Source organism: Panthera uncia, chromosome A2, assembly GCF_023721935.1.
Source record: "Panthera uncia isolate 11264 chromosome A2, Puncia_PCG_1.0, whole genome shotgun sequence".
In the NCBI taxonomy this organism is placed as follows: domain Eukaryota; kingdom Metazoa; phylum Chordata; class Mammalia; order Carnivora; family Felidae; genus Panthera; species Panthera uncia.
Genome location: NC_064816.1, coordinates 903,223 through 927,070, shown reverse-complemented (window position 1 = coordinate 927,070; position 23,848 = coordinate 903,223). Strand labels below are relative to the sequence as shown.

Below are 23,848 nucleotides of genomic sequence, written 5' to 3'. Positions count from 1 at the left end.
GAAAGGAAGCACTCATTGACTCAAGTCGGCTGCACACCAGGGCGGAGGTAAGCTTTAGGGGTAAACGGAGCAGGTTCCCAAGCACAAGACGCGCCTGTAGGGCTCGCCTCGTCCAGCAGGGGGCACTTCAGGGCAACGTGTTCCTAAAACGCAAATTAATAGCAAATGCATGACAGCTGGTCCTGACGGACTTCGTTGTTGTTGTTGTTGTTGTTGTTGTTTTTTGATCAGGCGCGCAGTAGACAGCCCAGGCGCCGTCGGGGCCTCGGGCTCAAGATGGCTTTGCTGCCATAGCTCAGGGCCGGGCGGCGGCGCCGGCGAAGCCCCTGGAGGCCGCAGGCGGGGCCGCCCGCACCCTCCGTCCCTCCCCCCGCGGCCACCTGTCCCTGCCCACGGGTCCGCGAAGCGCCTCGGTTCCTCGAGGGCTGGAGTTTCTGATCAGGCGCGCTGCGGGCAGCCGCTCCCGGGGTCCCTTGCGGCGGCGTCCCGGGGGCCTGCGGGGGCCTCGGAGCAAGATGGCGGCAGCGGGGTCCGTGAGGCGCGGGCGGCGGCGACCGCGGCGCCAGTGAGCGGCCCGGGGGCCCGGGCGGCTCCGGGCCGGGGTCCCGCTTCGGGACGGACCATGCTACGCTCCACCGGTTTCTTCCGGGCCATCGACTGCCCCTACTGGGCTGGGGCGCCCGGGGGGCCCTGCCGGCGGCCCTACTGCCACTTCCGGCACCGCGGGGCCCGGGGCCCCGGCGCGCTGGTCGGCGGTGGAGCGGCGCCCCCCGCGGCAGGTAATGCCCGACCTGGGCTTGGCTCCCCGACCCGGGGCTAGACTCCACGGCTGGGACTTTCCCGGCTCCTCCGTTCTCGTCCCAGACCCCTCTCCGGACGCTGGTGGGCGTCGTCTCGCCAGCCGGGACCGGGACCACCCACCCCGGGGCCCGGTGCAAGTCGCGGCATCTGTGCGAGCCTCCGTTTCCATGAGCGTACGGTGTAACCGTGAGGGGGCATGCCGTCCTAGAGCTGTCGCGAGGGTGCAGTGAGCTAGCGCAGGCCGAACGCTGAGCACGGGGCTCGGGAAACGAGCGCGGCTGACACTGGTCCGCAGGCCCAGGACTCCCCTGCCTTTACTCGCACCCGAGTTTCTCGCTGGGGTGACCATCCCCGCCGCGCCCCCAACCCCAGGTGCTGTGGCAGCTCTTGTTTGCTGCTGCGTTGCGTTCCCCCTCCGCGCCTCCAGTAGTGGGGTCGGGAGGGTCTTAGGAGCACCTACTGTGTGTCGAGCCCTGTGTCAGACGCAGCTGGACAGGGAGTAAGCCAAACCCGAGGGACTGGGACGGGAGGGCGGATAGGCTCCCAGGAAATGACCTTCTTTCGGTTGGGCAGAGAATGTTAGCGGGCTGCACGTCGTATCCTCGCGGTGATTGTCATTGTCATGGCAGAGTTTGGTGAAAGCTGGGAGCTCTTCTTGTGGGAGGTGTGGGATTTCAGCGGAGACTTTAAGAAGGGGGGGGGGGGGGGGGGGGAGGAGGACATCGCAGGGAAAGGCTTGGAGGGAGGATTAAGTGGTGTCATTCCTTCTGAGGGAAACTCAGGCTCCCGCTGGTGATCTCTGTCCTTCAGGACTGGCTCTCCCTTTCCATCAGACCCAGACTCCCTCATTCAGCCTCAATTTCAAATTCCCTCTCTGTCTTTCCCCAGGAAAAATGTCTTTTATTTCAGAACCGTCTTCGAAAGAGGAGTGGGCCGGCTGGGATTAAATAATAGGCCTGTTTTCCCATTTTGCCAAGGAAAGAATAGGAGGGTTTTTTTAATTTCTCGCACGAATTTGTTTAGCCCCCCGCACCTGCAGCTGACGGTTTGCAGACAGCCAGATGCGAGCGTTCATTGTCTGGCCCCCCACCTATTCTGGGCACGGGGCATTCAGAGCTGCGAGCCACGGGCGCGGCCGTCAGGAACCTGTTGAGAAGACAAAACAGAGGTGCCCCCTGGCCTCAGCATCGGGTCATTATCACTCCCGTCTCTCGTGGGGGCCAGGAAGGTGGCGGACAGCACGTTGGAGGCATCTGGGAGTCAGCGCCCCACTGACGTGTGGAGGCGCGGTTTCTTGACTCCATTTGTTTGCCTCTTGGTGTCATATGCATTGCTTTGCAAAGAGCCCCCTGGGTTTTGGGTTCCTCTGGGTGAGTCCAGAGAGGGCCGGCCCACTCCCTTATGCCCCTGACGTTCTGACTTGGCCCCAAGTCTGTGTGTTGCCTTCTAGCCTTCCGTTCTGGGGTGTTGATTTCTGTCCTCGTGTGTCCCTCCCGTGGTAAGTCACTTTTCAGATTTCTTTCTATGTCAAGAATGGCCAGTGAGTTTCCTAAAGGATCATTTCTAGGAGCCTGTTTGGTGAGGAAGTCCTGTGTGCCCCACTTGCTATAGGGGAAAAATGCAGCTGTCTACCCCTTTCCATGGTGGGTCTGCATTTTCTTTTTGCAGGGAAGGGAGGGAAGGGAGGCAGGGGAGGGAGGGGAGGGAAGGCCTGCTTTCTGGTGGCGCCGCTTCTCCTGCAGAGGGGCAGAGCCAAATCCCAGCTCAGCCTCTTCCTTGCCGTGCAGCCCCTCTGACCCTCTGTTTCCTTCTCCGTGGCATGCTTCTGGGGTCGCTGCCCTGTGAGGACGCCAGGGGAGAGTGTGTGCCTAGTCCTTTCCCTCCCTTTCAGCTTCCCCCTGCTCCAGATTTTGACAAGCTCAGTTTCCTGTGGGTCGGAAGAGGCCGCAGCGGTCCAGATGTGCACAGGGAGGCGCTCTTGCCAGGGTGGGCTGAGCCAGCTTTGCTTGGACTCATTTTTAAGCAACAGCGTTGCTAAGGTGCTTGGTGGACGCAGCCTGCAGGAGGGACGTTGGGGTCCCCGTGAGGCCCAGCACCTCCAGTCTTGGGCCGCTGGGTGCCTGAGACTTTTGGCAGAGTCTGAGGCCCGTGAGGGGCCGGGGCAGGGATCCTGTTCCTTCCAGACCTTCAGCTCCAGCCCCGTGCCTCCCAGTGTGGGATTCAGGATCCCCACCTCCGAACTTCGGTGTGATATTGCCCAGTTTCGGCAGCACGCACTTGGGCAGGCTCTCTATGACTCTGAATGGTAGGGATGATTGTCCCCATTTTACAGATGAGGAAACTGAGGCCCAGAGATGGGAAGCCACTCTCCTGTGTGCACGTGGCCGGTAAGTGGGGTTATGGGATTGAGTTTGGGCAGTCAGGCCCTCGCCCCACGCACCACCTTCCTCCAGTTTCTGCTGCCCAGCACCTGCGTGGCTCGCACACGCCTGGGCACCCACGGTGTGTCAGGCTCAGCGCTCTGCGCTCTGCCCTGGGGCCGGCAGGTCACAGCGAGGCTTGGGAGACACAGAATTGTGACACCTGAACACGAAACCTGAGGACAGGCTGGAAGGCAGGAGCGGTCACGGCCGTGGCAGGGGCGGCGGCTCTCGGGGCAGCCCTGCCCCTGGGCTTCACATTTAAGCCCTTGAAGGCCCTGCGTGGTCTGGAGCCCCGAGAGCGAGCACCGCTTCTGTAGGGCAGCTCTGAGCCCACAGAGTCCTGCAGAGGAGGGGGCTGGAGCCAGAGAAATAATGCCTCCCAGCAGAGGGTGGGTTCTGTTTCCTCCGCGAGCGGACTCGGGACAGGAAGGGCACGGCCTCAGCGAACAGGCAGCCCCCGAGGCGTGGCCACGCTGCCCCTCTGCTGCTTCCTCTGTGGGCGGGGTGCCGGTGGGTTTCAGGGGGCGACTCCCCCCACCACGGAAGTGTGCTTTCCTGCGTCCAGCCCGTCAGCGCCGTGACCGTTTCTGTGCCCTGAGGCCGCGGGAGAACCCCAGCAGAGCCTGGTGTCTGGAGGCCTGGCCGGGCCGAGCAAGGACCCTGCACCGTTTGCTCGCTGGTGGGCACGTGGGCTTGAGTTGGGCGTCCTGCAGGGTCTGGGTGGGAGCTCTCAAGCTGGTTGGAGGAATAGTAGTCCCCCGTCCTCGGGGCCAGGCCTGCCGTGGGGGGTGTGCTGGGCGCCCCCGGTCGTGACGCCCCTACCCCAGCTGCAGTGACAACAGACGTTCCCCGGTGTCACCCAGTATCCCTTGGTCATAGGCTGATTCTCACTGCAGCCACTTTACTTTGTTTTTCAACTTCAGCCCCTGCCGCTCCCCAGATGCCGCAGCCCCCAGGGGCCCAGCCGCGCAGGCCTCCCACGGGAGAAGCCGTTGGTACCCTTGGTGGTGCTTCTGCTGTGCCGTTGCTGGTTTTCTGTGAGGATGGCATTAGAGGAGAGATGTGGGGGTTTTCTGGGCCCCCGGGTGCGCCCTGCCTGTGGTTTCAGGGGCGGAGTCCCAGCCGGTGAAGCCTGCACGTTACCTCTGTTCAGAGCACTTCTTTTCAGGACTTGGGTAACGTTTGTTTTAAAAACATTGGACGATCCCCAAAAATCCGAAGAAACACGTGGAAATTGCTGCAAATCCGTGCCTCCTGGCTTGCGGTGCTCCCCCTGGCCTGAGCTGGAGGAGGCCTGCTGTCCTTTCACGTAGCTGTGACCCTGCTGCACTGGTGACGTCGGATCGTGTTTTCCGAGGCTCCGCAGCCCCAGTGAGGAGAGGGGCCGTCCTGGGACCGAGTCCCCAGCTTTCCACACCTGGCAGTCCTCTGGATGCCCGAGGAGCCTTAAAAAACCTGCCTTCGCACCCCGAGCCGGTCTGGAGCCACACGCCTATCGCTGTGTCTGCACATAAAGCTGCTGATGGCCCTGTGACCCTGCCCCCGGGGGACTCGGAGTGGTGTCTGGGGAGGTCTGTGCTTGTCGGTTCGGGGGAGCTCCTGGCGTGGAGCGGGTGGGGGCGCCCCTCCCCGTGGTGCTGAGCACCCAGCCCCCGCGTGGGGCTGGCTGCGCGGGGTTCTCCAGGGGCTTCGGGGAGGAGGTGCGGCCAAGGCGGGGGTGCGCGGCCCCGAATGAGGGCGTTCCTGGCTCTGCTTTCTGTTGTGCAGAGAGCCCGTCTGGCGGGGGGCCTCCAGCAGGTCGGCGGTACCGCCTGGGCCTCAGTTATGCCTTCCGTGCAGCGAGTAATGACACGGGCCCTCGGCGGACAGAGCTGCAGGCACGTTCTCCCGCTCTGCAGCCCGTATCCCCTTTGCAGAATAACCCGTGGGGCTGTCGAGGGGTGTGCGCACGGGGATTCTTTCTGCTCCGTGTGCGTGTGCAGTGGGCAGACCGGTCGGTGTGATGTGGTGCACGACGAACAGCCGGGCGCTAAGAAGCGGATGGGCAGCGGGTAGGAGGCATGGGGCTCCCCGGAGCCTGGAGCCCCCCGGGCGGACTGCCGGGGAATCAGGGAGACGCCTCCTGGCCACCGCTCTCCTCCTTCGCGATAGCTGCGTCCTCCAGGGTTTCTGCCGTTGGCTTGTGCCTTTTGAGGAAGCGGGCACGCGTGCTCGCCGTGTGAGGGCCTCTGGTCTGGCGGCCCCCCAGGCGCTGCAGGTTTCTGGAAACGGCCACGTGGAGCACCTGGGGGAACCTGCTTTTGCTGTAGTTTGCTGGAGAACAGGGTGGGAGGCTGATGGGGGGCCCAGCTCTGGGGGTGGGGCCTGGCCTGGACACGTGCGTACACAGGCAGGTATAGCTGGGTCTTGGGTGTCTTCTGTAAAATCGGGAGCTAGCCCCAGGACCCTGCAAGGGCTCTTCCGGATGGATCTGAATTCAGTACATACCTGTGGACCAGGATGGGGCACCGTGGAAGCAAAGGATTGGTGTCCAGCACAGATAGGGGTTGGGGTCTGGGGGAACTGCAGGTTGCAGGGACATCGGGCGGGTGTCCCCAAGCAAGTGGTTGCCGAACTGGGTTTTGAAGGGTGAGTAGAAGTTTGCCTGGCGGCTGGAAACAGGGGTGGGCAGATGGTAATCCCTGGTTGGGACTGGGAGACAGTGCAGTGAAAGGCCTGGAATCTTCTGTCCTGTGGTTTTGGGGGGAACTGGGGCGGGGGAGGGGAGGCTGCCCGCCAGCATCGCTGCCATCCCCGGCGGCTCCAGCAGGGGTCAGTGTTGTGACACTGATTCTGACTCCTCCAGCACGGGCCCCTGAGTACTGCTGTGGTCTGGGAGTCCGCCCCACAGACTGGGAGGTGGGGGTGGGTGCAGGGGACAGGGGGAGGCAAAGCCCAGGAGGTAACGGGGAGGGCGTGTCCGGGTAGCACTGGGACCGCTTTCACTCCAGGCACATCCAGGTGAAGCTTGTCCCTATGTGTCCTAGTTGACGGTCACACAGCACTGTTGTTTGTCCTGGGAGACCTGTGTGCTCTTCTCCAGCGGAGTGGCCCAGAGGGCCCTCAAAGAGCAGGAATGTGGGTGCTGTTTCAGGAGACAGGGCCCAAAAGCTCTGGGGCTCCCATCCCCACGCACCCATGAGCACAGGCCTGCCCAAGCAGCTGAGTCCCACCTCTTCTGCAGGGACAGTCTCGGAGGGCTGCCTGGAGGAGCCGCGGAGACAGTCCATCGGGCTCTGGGCAGGAAGCTGTCCAAATATGTGGGTGGGGGAGGGGCTGGCCCACCTGGGAAATCTGTCCTCATCACTCCCCACCTGCCCAACCCCCGCCCCCCCCCCCCCGGCCCAGCACCTTCCTGGGGGGTCAAGTAATAGAAGCCGCTGATGCTGATGGGTGATGTTGGTGTGTGGGCTCTTAGGGGCCACAGCCGGCTCCCCCTGTGTCTTGAACCCACGTTCCAGGAATGGCCGTGACGGGCATGGCCTTCCTTCCCTGCCAGCTTCACCTGGAGCATCCCGAGGACACTGTTCCACGTTCTAGGCTTCCCAGGACCTCCCAGGAACCTGTGTTGTGGAGGAAGGTGACCCCAGGAACATCCACTGGCCAGCGTGTTGGAAACGCACCAGGGCCAGAGCGAGAGAAGTGCTGAAATCGTGTGTTCGGACCCTGAAAGTGATCTGCGCCTGCCGCGGACTGGCTGTGAGGGCCGAAGGGGGGCCGCGGTGTTCCATGCTCGTGGTGGCCTGGCCGCAGGAGCAGAGGGGGCGCCGCAGAGAACGGGCCACGGTCAGCTGCACCCCTGGGAGGCCCGTTGTTGCCAGTGCGGCCTAGTCCTTCGAGGGTGCCGTTCTGTTGCGTTTTTGTGCTCTTTAGGGATTTCTGGGTTCTCTTGGTTTTTTTGGCCTGTGCTGTATGCTTCCCTGTGTTTTTGCAGCATGGTTGAGCCCCGTCGTATTTAGACTCCGCGACTCCACGTGGGTACTGCTGTCCTGGTCCTCCCAGGATCAGGCCCTGGGGAGAGCGCGGAGTGCCGAGCCACCGGTATTCCCAGGTGTGCCTGGGGCCCTCGCCTCGAGCTTGCTTCTGGGCTGGGGGCTTTAGAGCTGAGGGGAGGCTCCAGGGGGCAGAGGGCAGTGAGGGGAGGCCGTCCAGGGGTCGGGCCGTCCAGTGTCATCAGCCCAAGGTGGAGGTGGACCCCAGGCCCCGCTCCCCAGGCACAGCCCGGGTGTCCCTCACGTGCACTCCCAAACACCTGCTTCTGTTGGCTGTCACAGTTCTCTTGCTGCGTGTCCGGGGTGCCACAGGCAGCCACAGGCCTCTGCCCTCTGCCCTCTGCTCCGGAATGAGTGAGTGGCCAGGTACTTTTTCCCTGGGCTTCAGGCTCCTGCTCTGTCCACTGGGGCACTTGGATGTCCAGGAGTGGGGTGTGGGGGGCCCCGGGAACAGGGACTCTGGGCCTGGAGGGGAGTAGTGACAGCCAGCCCCTCTGAGGACCTGGGGAATGCCCTGCCCCCCATAGGGGTGGTGAGCGCTCAGAACCACTGTGCCCCAGTTGGCTATCCACCCTGCATTCCAGCCGAGCCAGCCAGGGCTGGCCGACAGCTAGTGTCCTTTCTGCCACCGTGGTCTTCTGGGGATGTCCGCCCTCTCTGCGAGGCCTCGCGCCCTATGGAGTCCTCAGAACGTGGCTGGGTTTACTGTCTCCACTTAGGCCCCACACAAGCAGCCAATGTGTCCTGCTTATCTCTGGTGCTGTAGGGACCGTCTCCTCCTGTGCCCCCGTGCGGGGTCAGCCGGCTGTCTCCGCCACCGCCACCGCCGGCCGGGTTGGAGGAGAGCCCCGCTGATGGCTTATCCGAGCTCAAAGCCGGGGTGGGACCGCTGTGCGCTGTGTGCTTATCGGCTTTGGACCTTGGGCCGAGTAGAAGGAGGGGAGCGGCGACGGCCAGCCCTTCAGAAGGCAGCGCCGGCTCCCCTTTCCGGAGGGGGGAGAGGACCCAGGCTTTGGGGTCAGACCTCTCCAGCTGGGCGGGGCTGGCAGCTAGGCTGGCCAAGACTCCGGCTCCTTATCTGTGGAAGGAGGGCTCTGTCCGTGCCTGAAGTTCACGGTGGGGCTCACGGACCTCCCCCAGTGTGGCCTCCGTGCTTGGCTGTCTCGTCGAGTCCACGTGCGTTGCGGACGGGAGGCTGCGCGCTGTTGTCCAGAGCGGAGTGAGGCACAGAGGCGCGGGTGCGGCCAGAATTGGGTGTCTCCCGGCAGGGGGAAGGGTCGGAGTGACTGGGGCCGGCTGCCCTATCCTGCTGTTCTCTCAGCCCCGTGCGGTCTCCATAGCGAGCCTTGACCCAGCCCCAATGGGCTCTTGCACTCAGTGACCCACAGCCCTGGAAAGCGGGGGTCTGGCCTTTCCTTGTGGGGATGGGGAAGCAGGCCTGGAAGCCTGTCCTAGAGGCTGGTGGTCAGAGAGGGTGTCGGGCCTCCACGGCCGGGAGAGCCAGAGGAGGGCGGCTCTGTCCTTCAGCAGGGCAGGTCTGGTGGACGCGTGGCCTCCGAGGGCACAGAACCGAGGCTCAGGCACCGCCAGGGGAAGACTTGGCCTGTGTGGGCTGGCGGCAGGGGTGGGAAGAGGCATTTGGTGACTTTCCTTTTCCAAAAATCAGCCCAAATGATCTTGCTTTTCCAGGGGCAAACCCCCACGGGAGCGCTCTTGGCTCCCATCCGGATCAACCCCCTCATCATTGGAAGACGCCTTCCACGGTGCCCTGAGGGCCGGCCTCGCAAGGTGCCACCTGCCCAGAGCCTTCGGCTGTGCTCCCGCAGGCGGGTGGGCACTGTCCCCAGGGCACCCTGCGGCTTGCAAAACATTTTCTTGGGGAGCTCCTCCAGTTCCCACAGGCTGTGCCAGGGACCCGGCCCTCCGAAGCAGGGCGGGGCAGGGGCCACGTGCCTGGAACAGGTAGCTTTTGCTCTCCCCTCCCCCAAGCCTCAGGTAGCCTTGGCTGGGGCTCAGCGGGCGCCTGCCTGCAGGGACTGAACTCTGGGCTCCCTGTGCCACGAGGTTGTAACAGAGCTCCTGGCAGCTGCACTCAAAGCTCCTAGACCTGTCTAGAGACCCTCAGGCTATTGATGAAAACTTACAGGACCAGTGGGGAACCAGAAGCCCCACAGGGGCAGGCTCTTGGCCTTGACCTTCTTAGGCCCACTGAGGGTGTTGCTTTTTGCTTTGTGGTTTTGAAGGCAGCCTCCAGCTGGGGCTGAACGCGCCCTGTGTTGGCAGGGCTCATACCAAGGGGCTGGGTGCTTGGACTGGGCTCAGCCGGGGGCTGCACCCCCTTCAGAGTCTGAGCTGCTGAGACCCCAAGTGCACTCGCCCCTTCCCGGTTGAGAGGCCAGGGTGCTTGGAGGCTAGAGAGGGTGGAGCGAGCCGGTGTGACTGCCCTGACAATGCCAGTATGGGCTCCAAGGTGGAAAACGAGACGGCCTCCCTCCTGGCCTGTCTGCCTCCGGTTCCCCAGAGCTGAGGTGGCCTCAGGCTCTTTGTGGGGCCTCCTCTCTCCCTCCCTTGGGGGGAAACCCTTCCTTTCAAAATGTAAAGTGGCTTCATTACTTGGAACCAGGCTAAGGGGCCCCTGGCTGCCCTGCATTGTTTGTAGCCCTTTTCCCTGGGGAAGGGTAGGGAAAAGACCCCCATCGGTGCCTCCCTGACCGGCCCCTGGGAGAGGGGCATTGCCGCTAGGTGGACCCTAACTCCCATCTCCCCCATCAGGGGGAGGGCTCTTAGCCAAAGGAGGGCAGCGTGGGGAGTGAGGTGGGCTGGGCCGGAGGCCCCTTGAGACCCGCCAGTCCAGCCCCTCCAAGCCCCTGGTGGACGTGCCCAGTAAGTGCCCCCCAGCTTGTGGCTGGTCTGGGCGCTTCCGCTTTGCTGGCAGCCAGGACTTCTGCGGGGAGGAGAGGGCAGGGCACTGTCTTCCCTCTGTTCACTCAGGGGTCGTTAGGCTGGGGCGGGTCTCCCATTGGTGCCTTTGGACTGGTTGGGGGGTCAAGGTGGGCTGGGAGGGAGGCCCCCCTCTGGGTGGTCCCTCCACCTCTTACCAGGGGCGGCTGTGCGCCCTGCCCCCAGTCTCCCTCCCCCATACCCTCTAGTTTTCAGCCGTGAGGTGGGGGGCATGGAGTGGCTGCCCCCCCCCCCCCCCCCCCCCGCCGGCTCTGGTTTTGCCTCCCTGTCTGCGTCTGAAGCATTTCTGTCCGCTCCTTTTCTCCCGAGTACGACTTAAGATGTGGGCTCCAAGGCAAAAGGCAAGCCACAGGCCGCAGTCTCTTCCCTCCCTCGGGCCCCAGGCGGCCCCAGCCCCAGCGCTGTCCCCTGCAAAGCTCCCTGTCCCCTGAAGGCAGGCAGGCAGCCACACGGTTTGGTTTACTTTGTCGAGTTTCCTGGGGCCACGGTGGCCGGCACCACCACCTGGGGCCTGAAAACAACACAAGATTTCCTTACCTGAAGAGGTCAGAGGTGCAAAATAGGTCTCACCGGGCTACATCCAGGTGTGGGCAGGGCTGGTCCTTTCTGGAGGTTCCAGGGGAGAGTCGCTGCCACACGGTCAACCACAGGGCATCGGATCTATTGACATATTCTTCGGTGATGGTATAGAATTATCTCCGATAAGGTCTTTTAGGTTTGTGAGTATAGTTGACCTACACTGTTACATTACTTTCAGGCATACTGCTTAGCGGTTTGAAAAGTTTGTACGTTACGCTAGGTTTTTTTAAAGCACATTCTACGCTTTAGATGGGATTTCTAGCAAAGTCTCTGAATTCTGGAATACGTCAACACGGCGAACTTGAATCTGGTGTATTGTCCCTTTCTTGGAACGGTGGGCTTCATTTGGTCACATTTTATGGAGAATTTCCGCACCTCTGTCCATGAGGGAGAGTCTCTGCTGGGTTTCGTGCCGACGTTGGTGGCACTGGTCGTGCTGGTCTCGTAGACCATGCCCTGGAACCTGGAACAGAAGCAGGATTGTCTGTCTCACAGCCGCCCCGGGGTGGGGGTGGGGGGGGGGCGGGCATGACTGTTCAGACTGATAGAAACGGTAAAAGGACGGAAGGTGGGGCGCCTGGGTGGCTCAACCGGTTGGGGTCCGACTCTGGATCCCAGGCTCGTGGGTTGAGGTGGCCGCTGGCTTGCTCTCCACCCTACTTGGTGTTCTCAGAATGCGATGTGAATGGAAATGCTTTTTTCCGCTTTGCTCCGTGGGGCCGCAGCACGGCCAGCATTCTGCCTTTCCTGTCCCCTCACAATCGCGTGTGGGTGTCCTTCGTGACTCCGTGCTCCCTGACGGTGGGCCCCTCGGTGGCTCCGTGCTCTCCTGGCGCGTGCACGGCCACGTGGACGTAACTGCGGGGAGCAAGTTTGTGGGACAGAGCCCTAGAGGTGACACCTCTGGGGTGGCCCTGACCCAGGGGAGGTGGGCGAGGGCCGTGGCTGCTCCCTGCCTGGCCGGCCAGCCTTCCGCGCACACCCTCCCGGCTCCCGTCCGTAGGAGGCAGCACGCCGTGGCTTCGGTGTGGGCCAGGTCCGTGGGACTCCCGTTCTCGCTCCAGCTCCTGGAGCTACTTGTCCAGTCTGTGAGGTCGCCACTGCCCCGCCCCATGCCGGGAGGTCTGTGGACGAGTGGCCGTGCCCCCGGGGGCCCGGCCCCTGTCCTGCCTCCTGGCCGGGCTGCCTCCCTAGGGCTTTGCCAGAGGCCCCGCCCCCAGTTGGTTCTGCTTCTCTGCTCTTCCCCGGCGGCCTCCGGGGCGACGCCCGGGTTGAGGCTGTGGCCCGACGTTGGCCCGCGTGGCTGCGGCTTCTTCGGGGGGCCTGCTCACTGCCGTTTTCTCCCGCTTCCCGTTTCAGGGCTTGGATATGACCCGTACAACCCCGAGCTGCCCAAGCCCCCCGTGCAGAGGGAGAATGGCGCCCTGGGCAGCGGGGGGGAGCCCCGCTCGGACATCCTGGAGCTGGAGCTGGTCAACCAGGCCATCGAGGCGGTGCGCTCAGAGGTAGAGCTGGAGCAGCGGCGCTACCAGGAGCTCCTGGAGACGGCCCGCGAGCACCGCTCGGCCGAGGCCCCTGCCGTGGCGCCCCGAGGCCCCGCCGCTAGTCCCGCCGCGGGCCTGGACGAGGACGCCTTCCCGCTGTCCTTCGATTACAACCCCGGCGGCCGCCCGGGCCTGTTGAGCCCCGATGCCGGCTACCAGCCCACTCCCCTGGCCACCGCCGCCGAGGCGGCCGGCAAGTACTCGCTGGCTGTGGATCGCGCTCAGGGCCACGGCGGAGGGGCTGGCGGCGCCTTGGAGTACGTGCCCAAGGCCGTGAGCCAGCCCCAGCGGTACAGCCGCCCCGTCCCCAGCGGCAAGTACGTGGTGGATGACTCCAAGCCGTCCACGGACCTGGAGTATGACCCTCTGTCCAACTTCTCTGCCCGGCTGCTCAGCAGGGCCAGCTCCAAAGACGATAGGGCCCCCAAGCGGCCCCGGGGCTCCCGGGGTAGCGAGCCCTACACGCCCGCCCTCAAGAAGCCCTGCGACCCCTTTGCCGGCTGCGACGCCAGGTTCTCAGACTCGGATGACGACGCCGCCGCTCCGGGTGATGGGCCGGTCACCACGAGCCCCCCGCGAGCCCAGGCGGGCCCCGAGGGCAAGGCCCCCGGGAAGCCGGCCTCCAGGGAGGTCCAGGAGACCGAGGAGGGCAGCCTGCGCGAGACCAAGGAGATGGCCGTGCAGTATGACGTCGAGGACCTCGGGCAGCCCCCCAAGGGTCCCGGTGGGGAGCCCGGGGCCAAGCCTGGCTCCCCGGCCAGGGCCTCGCAGGACCCCAGCGGCCCCAAGGAGGGGAGACCCAAGAAGAAGAGAGGCGGGGCCCTGCCCGCCCCTGGCCACAAGGACGGTGTCCGGAGGAAGGACCGGGGTAAAGACGGAGAGCAGGGGCGGCCTGCCGGGAAGCCCTGTGCAGACCGGCGGGGCGCGCGGGCCGGCAGCCCCCGGCACAGGGCCAGGCAGCCCGAAGGGACCAAGAAAAAGCCATCTTCGGCCACCCCGGTGGCCAGCTCAGGGAACAGCCGGCCCGACCGCGGGGGTGCCCACCAGCTGCCAAGCAGGACGGGCGGGAAGACGCCGCCGGGGAAGCTGGCCGAGCGGAAGGCCCGCTCGCTGGACGAGGGTGCCTCCCGGGACGCCCCCAAGCTGCAGAAGCGGGCGCTGAGCCACGCGGACCTCTTTGGGGACGAGAGTGAGGATGAGGGCCTGGGCCCGGGGCCCGCGGCACCCCCCGCCCTGCCCTGCCTCAGCTCGGACTCGGACTCGGACTCGGACTCGGACCACAGCCTGGGCTGCTCCCCCGCTCAGGGGCCGCGCAAGCGCCTCAAGGCCCCGCAGCCCCCCTGTCCTGCCCCCGCCCCCGCCGCCGCCTCCTCCTCCTCCTCCTCCTCCTCCTCCTCCTCCTCCTCCGGGGCCGGCAGGGATGTGGACTACTCAGCTTTGGAGAAGGAGGTCGACTTTGACTCCGACCCCCTGGAGGAGTGTCTGCGCATCTTCAACGAGTCCACCAGTGTCAAGACAGAGGACAGAGGCCGGCAGGCCCGGCAGGTGGGCCCTGCTGGGGGGGTGCTCCCCTCCCTCCCTGTCCAGGAGCCCCTGCTGGCGCCCTGCTGCCCCTGCACCTTGTCCGGAAACAGAGCGCCAGGTCCCCCAGGCAGGGCCCGTGGCCACTGAGGCCCCGAAACCAGGGAGACCGGGCAGAGTTGTTGGGGGGGGGCAGCTCCCCCCTCCTTCGCCCCTCATCTCCCCCCCCCCCCCCTTCCCCCCATCTCTCCTCCCCCCCCCCCCCCCCTCCCCCCTCCTTTCCCCCCTTTCTCCACTTCCCTTCCCTCTGCCTCCCTCCCTCCCCCTGTGCCCCTCTCATCCCCCCTCCACCTGCCTCCCTCTCTCCACTTTCCCCAGGCTACTCCTCTCGTCCTCCCCTCCCCACTTCCCTCCCTTTTCTCCTCCTCCTCCTTTCCCAACCTCTTTTCCACTCCTTCCCTCCCCCCTCCCTCTCCTCTCACTCTCCTCCCCCACCCCCCAAACTCCAGTGTGCCCACGTCCTGCCACCAGAGGGTGCTTGCTTTGAACAAAGCCAGAGGGGCTCGTCCCTGCTCAGAAACCTGCAGCTTCTGTGCGTGGCACAAGATCGGGCCGCCTGCTTGGTCCTTTAGTGCTCTGCTCTGTTCACAGACCTTTGAGGTGTTGCTGTTCAGATTTTTTCTCTCTCTTCCCACATTTCTGAGTTGCCCCGTGTGAGCTGGCGAGGGAGGGGAGCAGGAGGCAGTGGTTTGGGCCCGAGACCACCTTGGCCGGGGCCTGGGTCACACTCGGGCTGGGTGCGTCTGCGGGAGTCGCGTGCAGGACTGGCCAGCACTGGGGTTTCCCCATCTGTGAGTGGGCAGAGCACGCCTCCCGGTTGGGGGTGAGAGCCCCACATCGTGTTTCCAGACCCGGTAGGCCCTCCCTTGACTGTGTTCCTGCTTTCCCACCTCACTCTCCGTGTCCTTTCTGAGTTACATATTCGCAGCGGGGAGGGTAGAGGAGTCGCCGCGCTGGTGTGGGGGTGAGGTCTGAGGGAGGAACCTCATCGAGGATTGAATGTGTGTTGCAGCCTCCCAAGGAAGAGAAGGTCGAAGCCCAGGGCCATTCGGGCCTCACCACTCTGTTCCCGGGGCAGAAGCGGAGGATTTCTCATCTCTCCAAGCAAGGCAAGGAGGTAAAGTCCACTGCTGGGCCCTGAGGGGAGGCCGGTGGGAGAGAGAAGGCCCCCGGCCTCTGCTGACGGCTTCCTCTGGCAGGCACGTGCCTGGCACTCCCCATGTGGTGGCAGAGACGTGCTTGGAGCCCACCTCCGGTCTTCGGTTCGGTGCCGGGGGGGTGGGTGGCGCGGGGCACGGGGGGGCACGGGGGGGGGGGGGGGGAACTGCTGGCTGTGAGCTGTGCTGTGTGATCTTGGACCGGTGGCCCGACCTTGCAGAGCTGGATCCCACCCCGAAGAGAGAAACAGCTGTCGGTGGCAGAGGGAAGGCTGGGGCAGAGGACCGGGCTCTCTGCCAAGCACCTGGGAGCTCTGGTGGATTCTATCACCAGACCCTTCCCCTGGCTAAGCTGAAGGCCAGAGAAAAGGAGTCAAGTGGGATTGGATTAGCGTGCCAATCCAATCAGGGGCCTAATGAGTCCCACCCACGCTGCGCCTATATCAGGGCCAAGGGCAGGGCCTAGGCATTCCGAGGCCAGGAGCCAAGAGAGCAGGGCAGCCGAGGTGCCCTGGGACAGTGAGGCAACATGAGTTTGAGGGCCAATGCGTGGAGCTGGCTGGTTCCTGCCAGGGTATCTGAGCACTCAGAGGAGGGCGCCGGGGCCGCGTGCCTGGCCCCGGCCCCGGAGCCCCTGCCTTCCTGTCTGTGGCCCTACCGTCAGCCTTTTGCCCCGTGTGGCCTGCTCTGGGTGCTCCCAGCATACAGACCCCCCCGGGAATTTGTCATCACCCAGGCAGAGCCCGGGAGGAGAGGCCCAGCGCCCCCTGCCCGGCCTCCCACCGCCCAGGAGGTGTGCTACCGGCGGGCCCAGCAGGCCCAGAGGGACTCCGCCGCCTGGCTCCAGGCCACCCAGCAGCCGGCCGAGAAGCCGTCGTCCTCCGTCCACATCTCGGCCCCCGGCGAGAAGAGGAGGATCGCCCACGTCCCCAACCCCCGCCTGGCTGCAGGTGAGTCCCGGGGCACAGGGGCTCGGGGGTGTGACAGGAGCCCAAGGCCAGGCTCTGCTTCTGCCAGCGATGTTGAACTCCAACAGGGCCCAGCTGGGGCCTCAGTGTGCTGGTCTGTGGAATGGGGATAAAAGTTTCCCTCCACTGTTAGCAGCAGGCTAACTCAGGCCTGATGCAGTGCCCGGCGGCTCCGGGCCTTTCCCGGCCTTGGTGTTGGTAGCCGGGGGCTGGCTGTGGAGGGTCTGCGGGGTGCCTTCTTCCCACCCCTTGTCTGTCTAACAGACCCAGAGAGTCTGTTGTGCCGGCTTCCTGCCTCCCTCTGAGGCCCCGACCCAGGGATCTCCCTGTGACTTCCACTCTGTCCCTGCCTGCCTGGTCTTTTTGTCCTTGCCTCCCCCGGGCTCCTGAGTGGGTGCACCAGGCTCTACACCGTGATCCCGGGAACGGGGGGGGCTGGCCTCGGTGGTCTGTGGGGCTGGGGTCAGCGAGGCTGTGGCCCCGGAGGCGCTCAGCTTGGTTGAGTTGAGCCAGCTGGTCTGGAGGCCCCCGGGGTCTTGTGGGTGCTTGTCTCGTGCTGGCTTTCCTCCCCATGCACACCCCGGGTGCCGCACAAACAGTCCGTGTGTAAATGAACCTAAGAGCTGTCTTTCCGTTCCGGAAGAGCGCGCGTTTTCCGCCCGCTCTGCAGAGGCCGGCCCTGGCGTGGGATGGGCCGCGGCCGGCTTGTGGTGCCACGGTCCCTCCAAGAGGCCGGGGGCCCGGGCCCCGTGCTCTCCTCATCTGCTCCCGTTCTTTTGTCGGCACAGAAGCCCCGTGCAGGCGCGTGCGCACACCCGCACCCCGGTCTCCGGCCCCCGCCGCCTCCCCGGAGCCCTCGGAAACAGCCCGGCAGGCGGTTGCCCTCCTCCCCGGGGAGGCGGGAGACTGTTTGGTTTGTGACCTCATCAAAGGGAGAGGCAGAACACACAGGCAGCGGAGGGCCGGCCCCGCCGGTCACAGTGACTGGGCCGGGGGCATCCTGTACCCTCTGGTCCGCAGCCCAGGAGCGAGGGCCTTTCCTCCCTCAAAGGTCAATGCCTCGGAGTCGGGGGCCGGAGCATGTGGCAGAGGCTTCCTACGCGCCCTGCCACTCGCCGGGCCGCCCCGGCGGAGACGTTGCCTGAGCCGGCCTCCGAAGCCCCATTTGCGTTCCCCCCTTCTCGATGGACTTGCCCGAACGCACATAGAGCCTGATGTCATTCCGTAGCCCGTGCCCCACAGCCCGGCCCGTCCCCCTGTGCTCCGAGATGCACGTCCTGCTGACGCTGAACGACCGCGGCTGCTGGGTGCTGTGCAGCTCGGTCATGGGTGTGCTCTCTTCCTGCTCTCACGTCCCCTGTGCCCCGCCAGCCCCCACAGGTGCCAAGAGGACCCTCGCCGCCAGCAGCGGCCAGCCTCCCAATGGCCCCGAACTGGGCGGCCAGCCCCTGAAGGCGCGCACGCTGTCCGGCATGGCGTCCAAGACCACCGCCACCGTCACCCCCAAGCGTGTTGCCCACAGCCCGTCTTTACAGGTGAGCGCCCGCCCCCCCCGGATCCCCTGCCGCGGGAACCTGGGCGCCTGGCTTGCCGACGCCCCTGTGCCGCGTGGGTGCTCCTCCCCTTCCGGCTCCCTCTGCTGCCTTTGCTAACCTACTCCCCTCACCCAGGGCGACTTCAGTTCATAGACACTGAGCAGCGGGCACGCTGCCATGTACCCCCCCCCCCCCCCCCCCCCCCCCCCCCGCCACGCCTGCCCTCAGTTTCCCCTTTGGCCAACCCTGCCGTGGCTGTGCTGGCCTCAGTGAGCCAGGGATGAGCTCTCTCAGGCCCCGAAGCCCAGAGTTCCCAGCAGGGTCCACCCTGCGTGTGCGGTGTTCCGTGGGTTCTGCGATACACGTCAGGGGACCAGGCACGGTACAGGCCGTCTCTGATGGGTCTGTCTTCTCTAGAGTTTAAAGAAGCCCATTATCCCAAAAGAGTTTGGGGGCAAAGTCCCCACGGTCATCCGCCAACGGTATCTCAACCTGTTTATTGAGGAGTGTCTCAAATTCTGCTCTTCAAACCAGGAAGCCGTAGAGAAGGTGCGTGACCCTGGGAGGTGGCCGCGGGCCGGCTGGGGGGACAGCGGGCTGGGGTGTGTGTAGGGGTGGCCAGGTCCTAGGCCGAGGGGCCGGGACCTTCCACTCCCCCGAGCACAGGGCCACAGGGCTGTGGTGTGTGTTCTCAGGCGCTGAACGAGGAGAAGGTGGCCTACGACCGCAGCCCCAGCAAGAACATCTATCTGAACGTAGCTGTGAACACCCTCAAGAAGCTCCGGGGCCTGGTCCCCAGCCCCACACCTGGTCTCAACAGTAAATCGGGGCGGGGCGGCCAGGGGGTCACATCTGCGAGATCCGGGTCTGCGCCTCTAGCAGAGGGCCACGGGCTCCCCCGACGTGCTGGGGCTGCTCCCCACCCGGGCTGTGGGAGCGGTGGGGCGGGGACCCCAGCCGCCAGCTCTCTGCCGCTCCCGGGGCTGGGGGGGCAGACGGGGACGAAAGCCTGCGGGGAACGCTGGTGGCGGGTGCAGGCTGCTGCTTGTCGGGCCTCTGTCGGAGACGGCTTGGTGCCGTGCCCTCAGAGCAGCCTCTTCTCGCTGTTGACCACGCTCCTTAGAGAGCCGGGTCTCTCGAGCCGAAGGCCACCAGCTAATGGGGCGCCCTCTTCAGAGGCGGAGCTCGGTGGGGCCCGCTCTGTGTGTTAAGCTCGGGGTGGGGACGGGGAGGACGTTTCAGGACTGCCTCTCGCGGGCACGCTGCCGTGTCCGTCTGCAGGCCTCCCGGCTCTCTTGCTCTTGCCTTGGCCCCGGCCCCTCCACCCCCCACAGCTCCCCCTGGGCAGGTTCCAGGGGCCCCGGGAGGCCCAGGACTTTCAGGCCACCTGCAGCCCGTCCCAGAAGAGTTGAGGTCACAGGAGGTCAGGCCTCTCCTGACCAGCGAGGAGCAGGCCAGGGGACAGGGCAGTACGGAGGGGGAGGGTGCACTTGGGAGGGACGAAGGAGACTGAGTGTAGTTTTTACCCCTCCCCCTTCCAGAAACCAGCGGCCGGAGGGTTGTGTCCCACGAGATGGTGCTGGGGGGCAAGTTGGCCACCAAAACCAGCTTCTCACTCAGCCGCCCGAGCAGCCCCCGGGTGGAGGATCTGAAAGGTGACCTGCCTACCCCTCCACCCCCCCTCTCCCCCCGGGCCACCTGGGGGCCCAGCAGTGGCTGCCGTGGCCGAGCTCCTGTCCCCCCCGCCACGGCTGTCCTGGCCTCCCTGTGGGCTGACCACCTATGCCCGCTGTCCCCAGGGGCCGCCCTGTATGGCCGCCTCAAGGAATACCTGCTCACCGAGGACCAGCTCAAGGAGAACGGCTACCCCTTCCCTCACCCCGAGCGGCCGGGGGGCGCTGTCATCTTCACGGCCGAGGACAAGAAGCCCAAGGACTGTGAGTGGCCTTCAGCACCACCTGTGCTCGAGGAGGGGTAGGGAGACGGTGGCTCCGGGAGGGCTGCGTGGGGACAGGGCGCGGCAGGGCCTGATGCTTCCCCTCCCGCCCCATAGCCGCCTGTAGAATCTGCTGCCGCTGTGGCACCGAGTACCTCGTGTCCTCATCCGGCCGCTGCGTGCGCGAAGAGGAGTGTTACTACCACTGGGGGCGGCTCCGCCGGAACCGAGGTGAGCCCCCCCCCCCCCCCGCCCCGCCCCGCCCCGCCCCAGCACAGCGGGTGTCGGGGCTGTGCCTGGGGCACGGGGGAGGCCCGGCCCTGACCGCTGCCACCTCCCTTCCAGTGGCTGGCGGCTGGGAGACTCAGTACACGTGCTGCTCGGCTGCCATCGGCTCTGCCGGCTGTCAGGTCGCCAAGGTAGGTCTCCTGGGCCCGCCGATACTCCCTCATCTCAGGAAGGGCCCCCAGCCTGCCTGGAAATGAGGTGCAACCCGGGCCGGCCCCCTCATCCCCCGTTTCTGTCCTTCGATCGGAGAAAGCCCGGCACCAGCCTGGCCCCTCGAGCCTGCCACCCTCACCCACCCTCACCCTCCCCTCCCCTCCCCTCCCCTCAGCAACACGTGCAGGACGGCCGGAAGGAGAACCTGGAAGGCTTTGTGAAAACTTTTGATAAAGAGCTTTCGGAAGATGCTCACCCGGGCGTTTATGCCCTTGACTGTGAAATGGTGAGCTGGCTGCCGTGGGTGTTCTGTTCGGTGGTCGTCCCGCTGCTGCGCCCACAGCTTTGAGGTGGGGGCGGGGGTGGGGGGTCTTAGGATAGAGAGCAGGTAGAGGGAGGAGCCGGGAGCAGAAGGGGGATCCTGCCAACGCCCCCCCCCCCCCCCCCCCCCCCCCCCCCCCCCGCCTTACCCGCGCCGTGTGCCGGGCTGCGTCCGTTGTGCCTCCTCGAGGCCTTGCCTGCAGCTTCTGAGAGAGGGCTCCCCCACCGCCACCCCCCACCTCCAGCCAAGTAGACGCTCTGACCTCACTCCTCAGCCCACGCTGCGTGCCGTATGACACGGCCCTTGCTGGGTACTGGAATGCCGGCCAGAGGGCTCGGGGACCAGCGGCCTCGTCCTGAGAGCGCTGGGTGCGGGGCGGGGCGCACGGTCACGGGAGCCCTCTCGGCCCCGCAGTCCTACACCACGTATGGCCTGGAGCTGACGCGCGTCACGGTGGTGGACACAGACATGCGGGTGGTCTACGACACCTTTGTCAAGCCGGACAACGAGATCGTCGACTACAACACCAGGTGTGGCCACGCCCGCCCCCCCCCCCCCCCCCCCCCCCCCCAGGAGCGGGCACCCCGCCTCCCTCCCTGGCTACCTTCAGGCTCCCCGCTCCGCCCACGCCAGGTTTTCAGGGGTCACTGAGGCTGACCTTGTGGACACGAGCATCTCGCTCCGGGATGTCCAGGCCGTCCTGCTGAGCATGTTCAGCGCCGACACCGTCCTCATCGGACACAGCCTAGAGAGCGACCTGCTGGCCTTGAAGGTACTGCCCGCTCCCGGGGGTCCTGGGCCTGGTGCCCTCCGTGGGGGGCAGTGGGAGCTGTGGGGGCGGGTCTGAGCCCCAGGCACCTTCCTACCCTGGCCCTCCCGGGGCCCTGGACCCGTGGTCTCTGCCCGCCCGTCCACAGGTCATTCACCGCACCGTGGTGGACACGTCCGTGCTCTTCCCGCACCGCCTGGGCCTCCCCTACAAGCGCTCCCTGCGGAACCTCATGGCTGACTACCTCAGACGGATCATCCAGGACAACGGTGAGTGGCTGGCAGGGGGCGGGGGGGGGGTGGGCGGGAGCGGCGGCCGGGCCGGGGGCGCAGCCACTCTGACGCGTCCATCCGCCCCGCAGTGGACGGGCACAGCTCCAGCGAGGACGCCAGCGCCTGCATGCACCTGGTGATCTGGAAGATCCGAGAAGACGCCAAGACCAAGCGGTGACCGCCGCCTGCCCGCCTCTCCCGCAGCCCCGGCCCGGCCTCTACCCCAGGCCTCTTCCAAAACAGTGCAATAAATCTCGAGAGCTAACCCTGTCCACGTCGCCGAGACATGGAAACAGAGAGAGCGGGACGAGCCGGCGGCACAAGAGCCCCAAGCCGAGACCACCTGGAGCCCTGACCTCCCCCCCCCCCCCCGGGCCCCCCCCGCCGCCCCCCCCCCCCCCCCCCCCCCCCCCCCCCCAACTCTGTCCTCCAGAGACTGCTGCTCATTCCCAGACGGGACCGGGACAGACCCCACCCGGCACCCAGAGGGCCCTGCGGAGTCCCTGGCAGCCAGGCCTCCCGCCCCTGCCCCTTCTCCTGCCGGGCAGGCTTTTCACGGGTGTGTTTGAGACAGGGGTTGTCTTTTTTTATTTTATATTGTTATTTTTATTATTTGTAATTTAAACCTGGCGATTCGCACAGTTGTCTTTCCCCACCGGAAAAGGAAGACCCTGGTGCTGCCTTCCCCGTTGGGGGCGGGGGAGCGGGGGGGGGGAGAAGTCGGGGGGCCAGAAGCCGGCACCTTGGCAGCCACCAGGACGGAGAGTCCAGTCCGGCCCGGGCCGAGCGGGTGGAAACTGGCCTCCCCAAACCCACCTGGACTCCGTGACCTCTGGGAACGAAGCCAGCCCCCCCCCCCCGCCACCCCCCAGGGCCTCGCCTTTGGGACCCCTCCAGGGCCCACCAGCCTCTGGACCCTGTCTTCCTGCTGGAGCCCCGCCCTCCCCCCGAGGGGCTGTCTGTAAAGGCCTGCAGCCCCCCTAGGGCCCTGACCCCTGGTCCCCTGACCCGAGGCAGGAACAGAATAAATGTTTGTATGGATTTTAGATCTCCTGGCGTCTGGTGGTGTTCTTGGTGCCTGGTGAGGCTCCACACTCAGCTGCCCCCAGGGTCCGGTCTGCCCCTAATTGGGGAAGCAGAAATAGAACCTTGTTCGTCTTCCTGAAAACCATCTCCTGCGGTCCCCGGGCCCGTCACGCTTCTGGCCCCCTTGGGGCTCTGTGATGGTGGAGGTGGTGACCCAGTCCTGTGAGCGGAGCTGGCTTGGCTGGCCGTCTTGCTTATCCGTGGGGCGGGGAGCGAGGAGCCCTGGAGAGCCACCGTGCTGTGTCTGAGGAGCTAACGCGGATAGGGGAGGGTGGCCACCTGCCCGCTCCCCAAGTGCCGGCCCGCTGCTCCTGGGAGGTGCTTGTGTGCACGGGGCTCAGTGATGGACTCGGCCTGTCACTTGTGCCTCTTGGGGGTGTTGAGGTCTCCACGGTTAGTCCATTTAAGTCGCAAAGTGTAGCCAGAGATGAGCCTGTGGAGGGGCAGGTGGGGGGCGCCCTATGTGTGGAGGCAGGAGGGCTTTTGGAGGAGGGCCCCTGCCACTCCCACTTTGGCTTCTGCTAAAGGCCAAGAGGGCAGGGTCCCAGGCTGAGGACACGGCAGCCTCTACCCCCGAAGCACCCTGGGCCAGCGCTGCCGAGGACTGGGTGCCCTCCAGATCCTGAGGGGCCCTCACTGGGGAGTGGTGACTGAGTCGGGGCCCCGGCCACTGTTGTGTCCCCCTGAGGCTGTTCTGACCATTTGACTTTCTCCCACCTCTTCTGTAAACAAGTAACTTTCTAAATAAATGGTGCAGGGCCATTTCTGTTTCTGTGTGGTGTCGTTCCCTTTCCCCAGAGCATAACGAGCCCCCCAGGGAGACCCAGAGGAGGGGTGCAAACTTTCAGCTGGCCAGTGAGGCTCTTGGGGCTGCAGGGAGGGAATGGGGTCCCCTGGGTCCTTCTCATTAACCACTGGGTACGGGCTGGGTGTTTGCTGAGTGAATGAATAAAAGGTTTACCAGTCCCCACCCCACCCCCCGCCCACCCTCAAAGGCCAAGGAGGGTGTGCAGACCAGGCTTCCTAGGAAGAGGGAGTGGGGAGGTTGCTGCTCTGACAGGGGTGGGGGGGGGGGTCACAGCCTGTGTGCTGTCCTCACCACCCCATCGTTCCCTCATCACCAACATTTGCTCATAGGTGATGCTATGAAGGGCCCCAGTGCCAGGTGGAGAGGGGAGGCTGGGCATGGAGTCCAGCGCAGGGCAGAGGGGGGAAGGTGGTGACAGTGTCAAAGTGCCCAGAACCAACTACCTTCCTAATTTCCATATTTCCCAGAGGATTTCTAAGAGTGAAAATATGAAAGCGTTCAATCATCTCTTGTGTCCGCCCAAGTTCGCCCCTCCCCCTGAGTCCCCACTGCTGGGGACCCTAGCTTCAGCAGCCCCCCCCCCCCGGCCCCAACCCCCCCCCCCCCCCAGCTCCCCCAGCCTCATGGCTGTCTC

At 65.4% G+C, this 23,848-nt stretch overlaps 1 protein-coding gene across 1 annotated transcript; it reads left to right on the top strand.

The window, feature by feature from the left end:
• The first annotated feature begins 220 nt into the window (after window positions 1-220).
• On the top strand, window positions 221-21,585 carry REXO1 (RNA exonuclease 1 homolog). Its single transcript, XM_049639541.1, has 16 exons — window positions 221-779; window positions 12,155-13,884; window positions 14,933-15,037; window positions 15,814-16,027; window positions 17,417-17,580; window positions 17,998-18,129; window positions 18,276-18,399; window positions 19,122-19,235; window positions 19,380-19,517; window positions 19,634-19,747; window positions 19,862-19,935; window positions 20,133-20,243; window positions 20,694-20,809; window positions 20,913-21,051; window positions 21,197-21,317; window positions 21,410-21,585. Exons 1-16 carry the CDS (start codon window positions 623-625, stop codon window positions 21,496-21,498), a joined length of 3,642 nt encoding a protein of 1,213 aa, XP_049495498.1. The 5' UTR covers window positions 221-622; the 3' UTR covers window positions 21,499-21,585.
• The last annotated feature ends 2,263 nt before the right edge of the window (window positions 21,586-23,848 follow it).

Excerpts from the sequence above, each read along its gene's own strand:
- REXO1 (XM_049639541.1), top strand. The coding sequence starts at position 623 with ATGCTACGCTCCACCGGTTTCTTCCGGGCCATCGACTGCCCCTACTGG. Across the intron at positions 15,038-15,813 it reads TCTCCAAGCAAGGCAAGGAG|GCAGAGCCCGGGAGGAGAGG; the intron begins GTAAAGTCCACT and ends GTCATCACCCAG. Across the intron at positions 17,581-17,997 it reads CCCACAGCCCGTCTTTACAG|AGTTTAAAGAAGCCCATTAT; the intron begins GTGAGCGCCCGC and ends TGTCTTCTCTAG.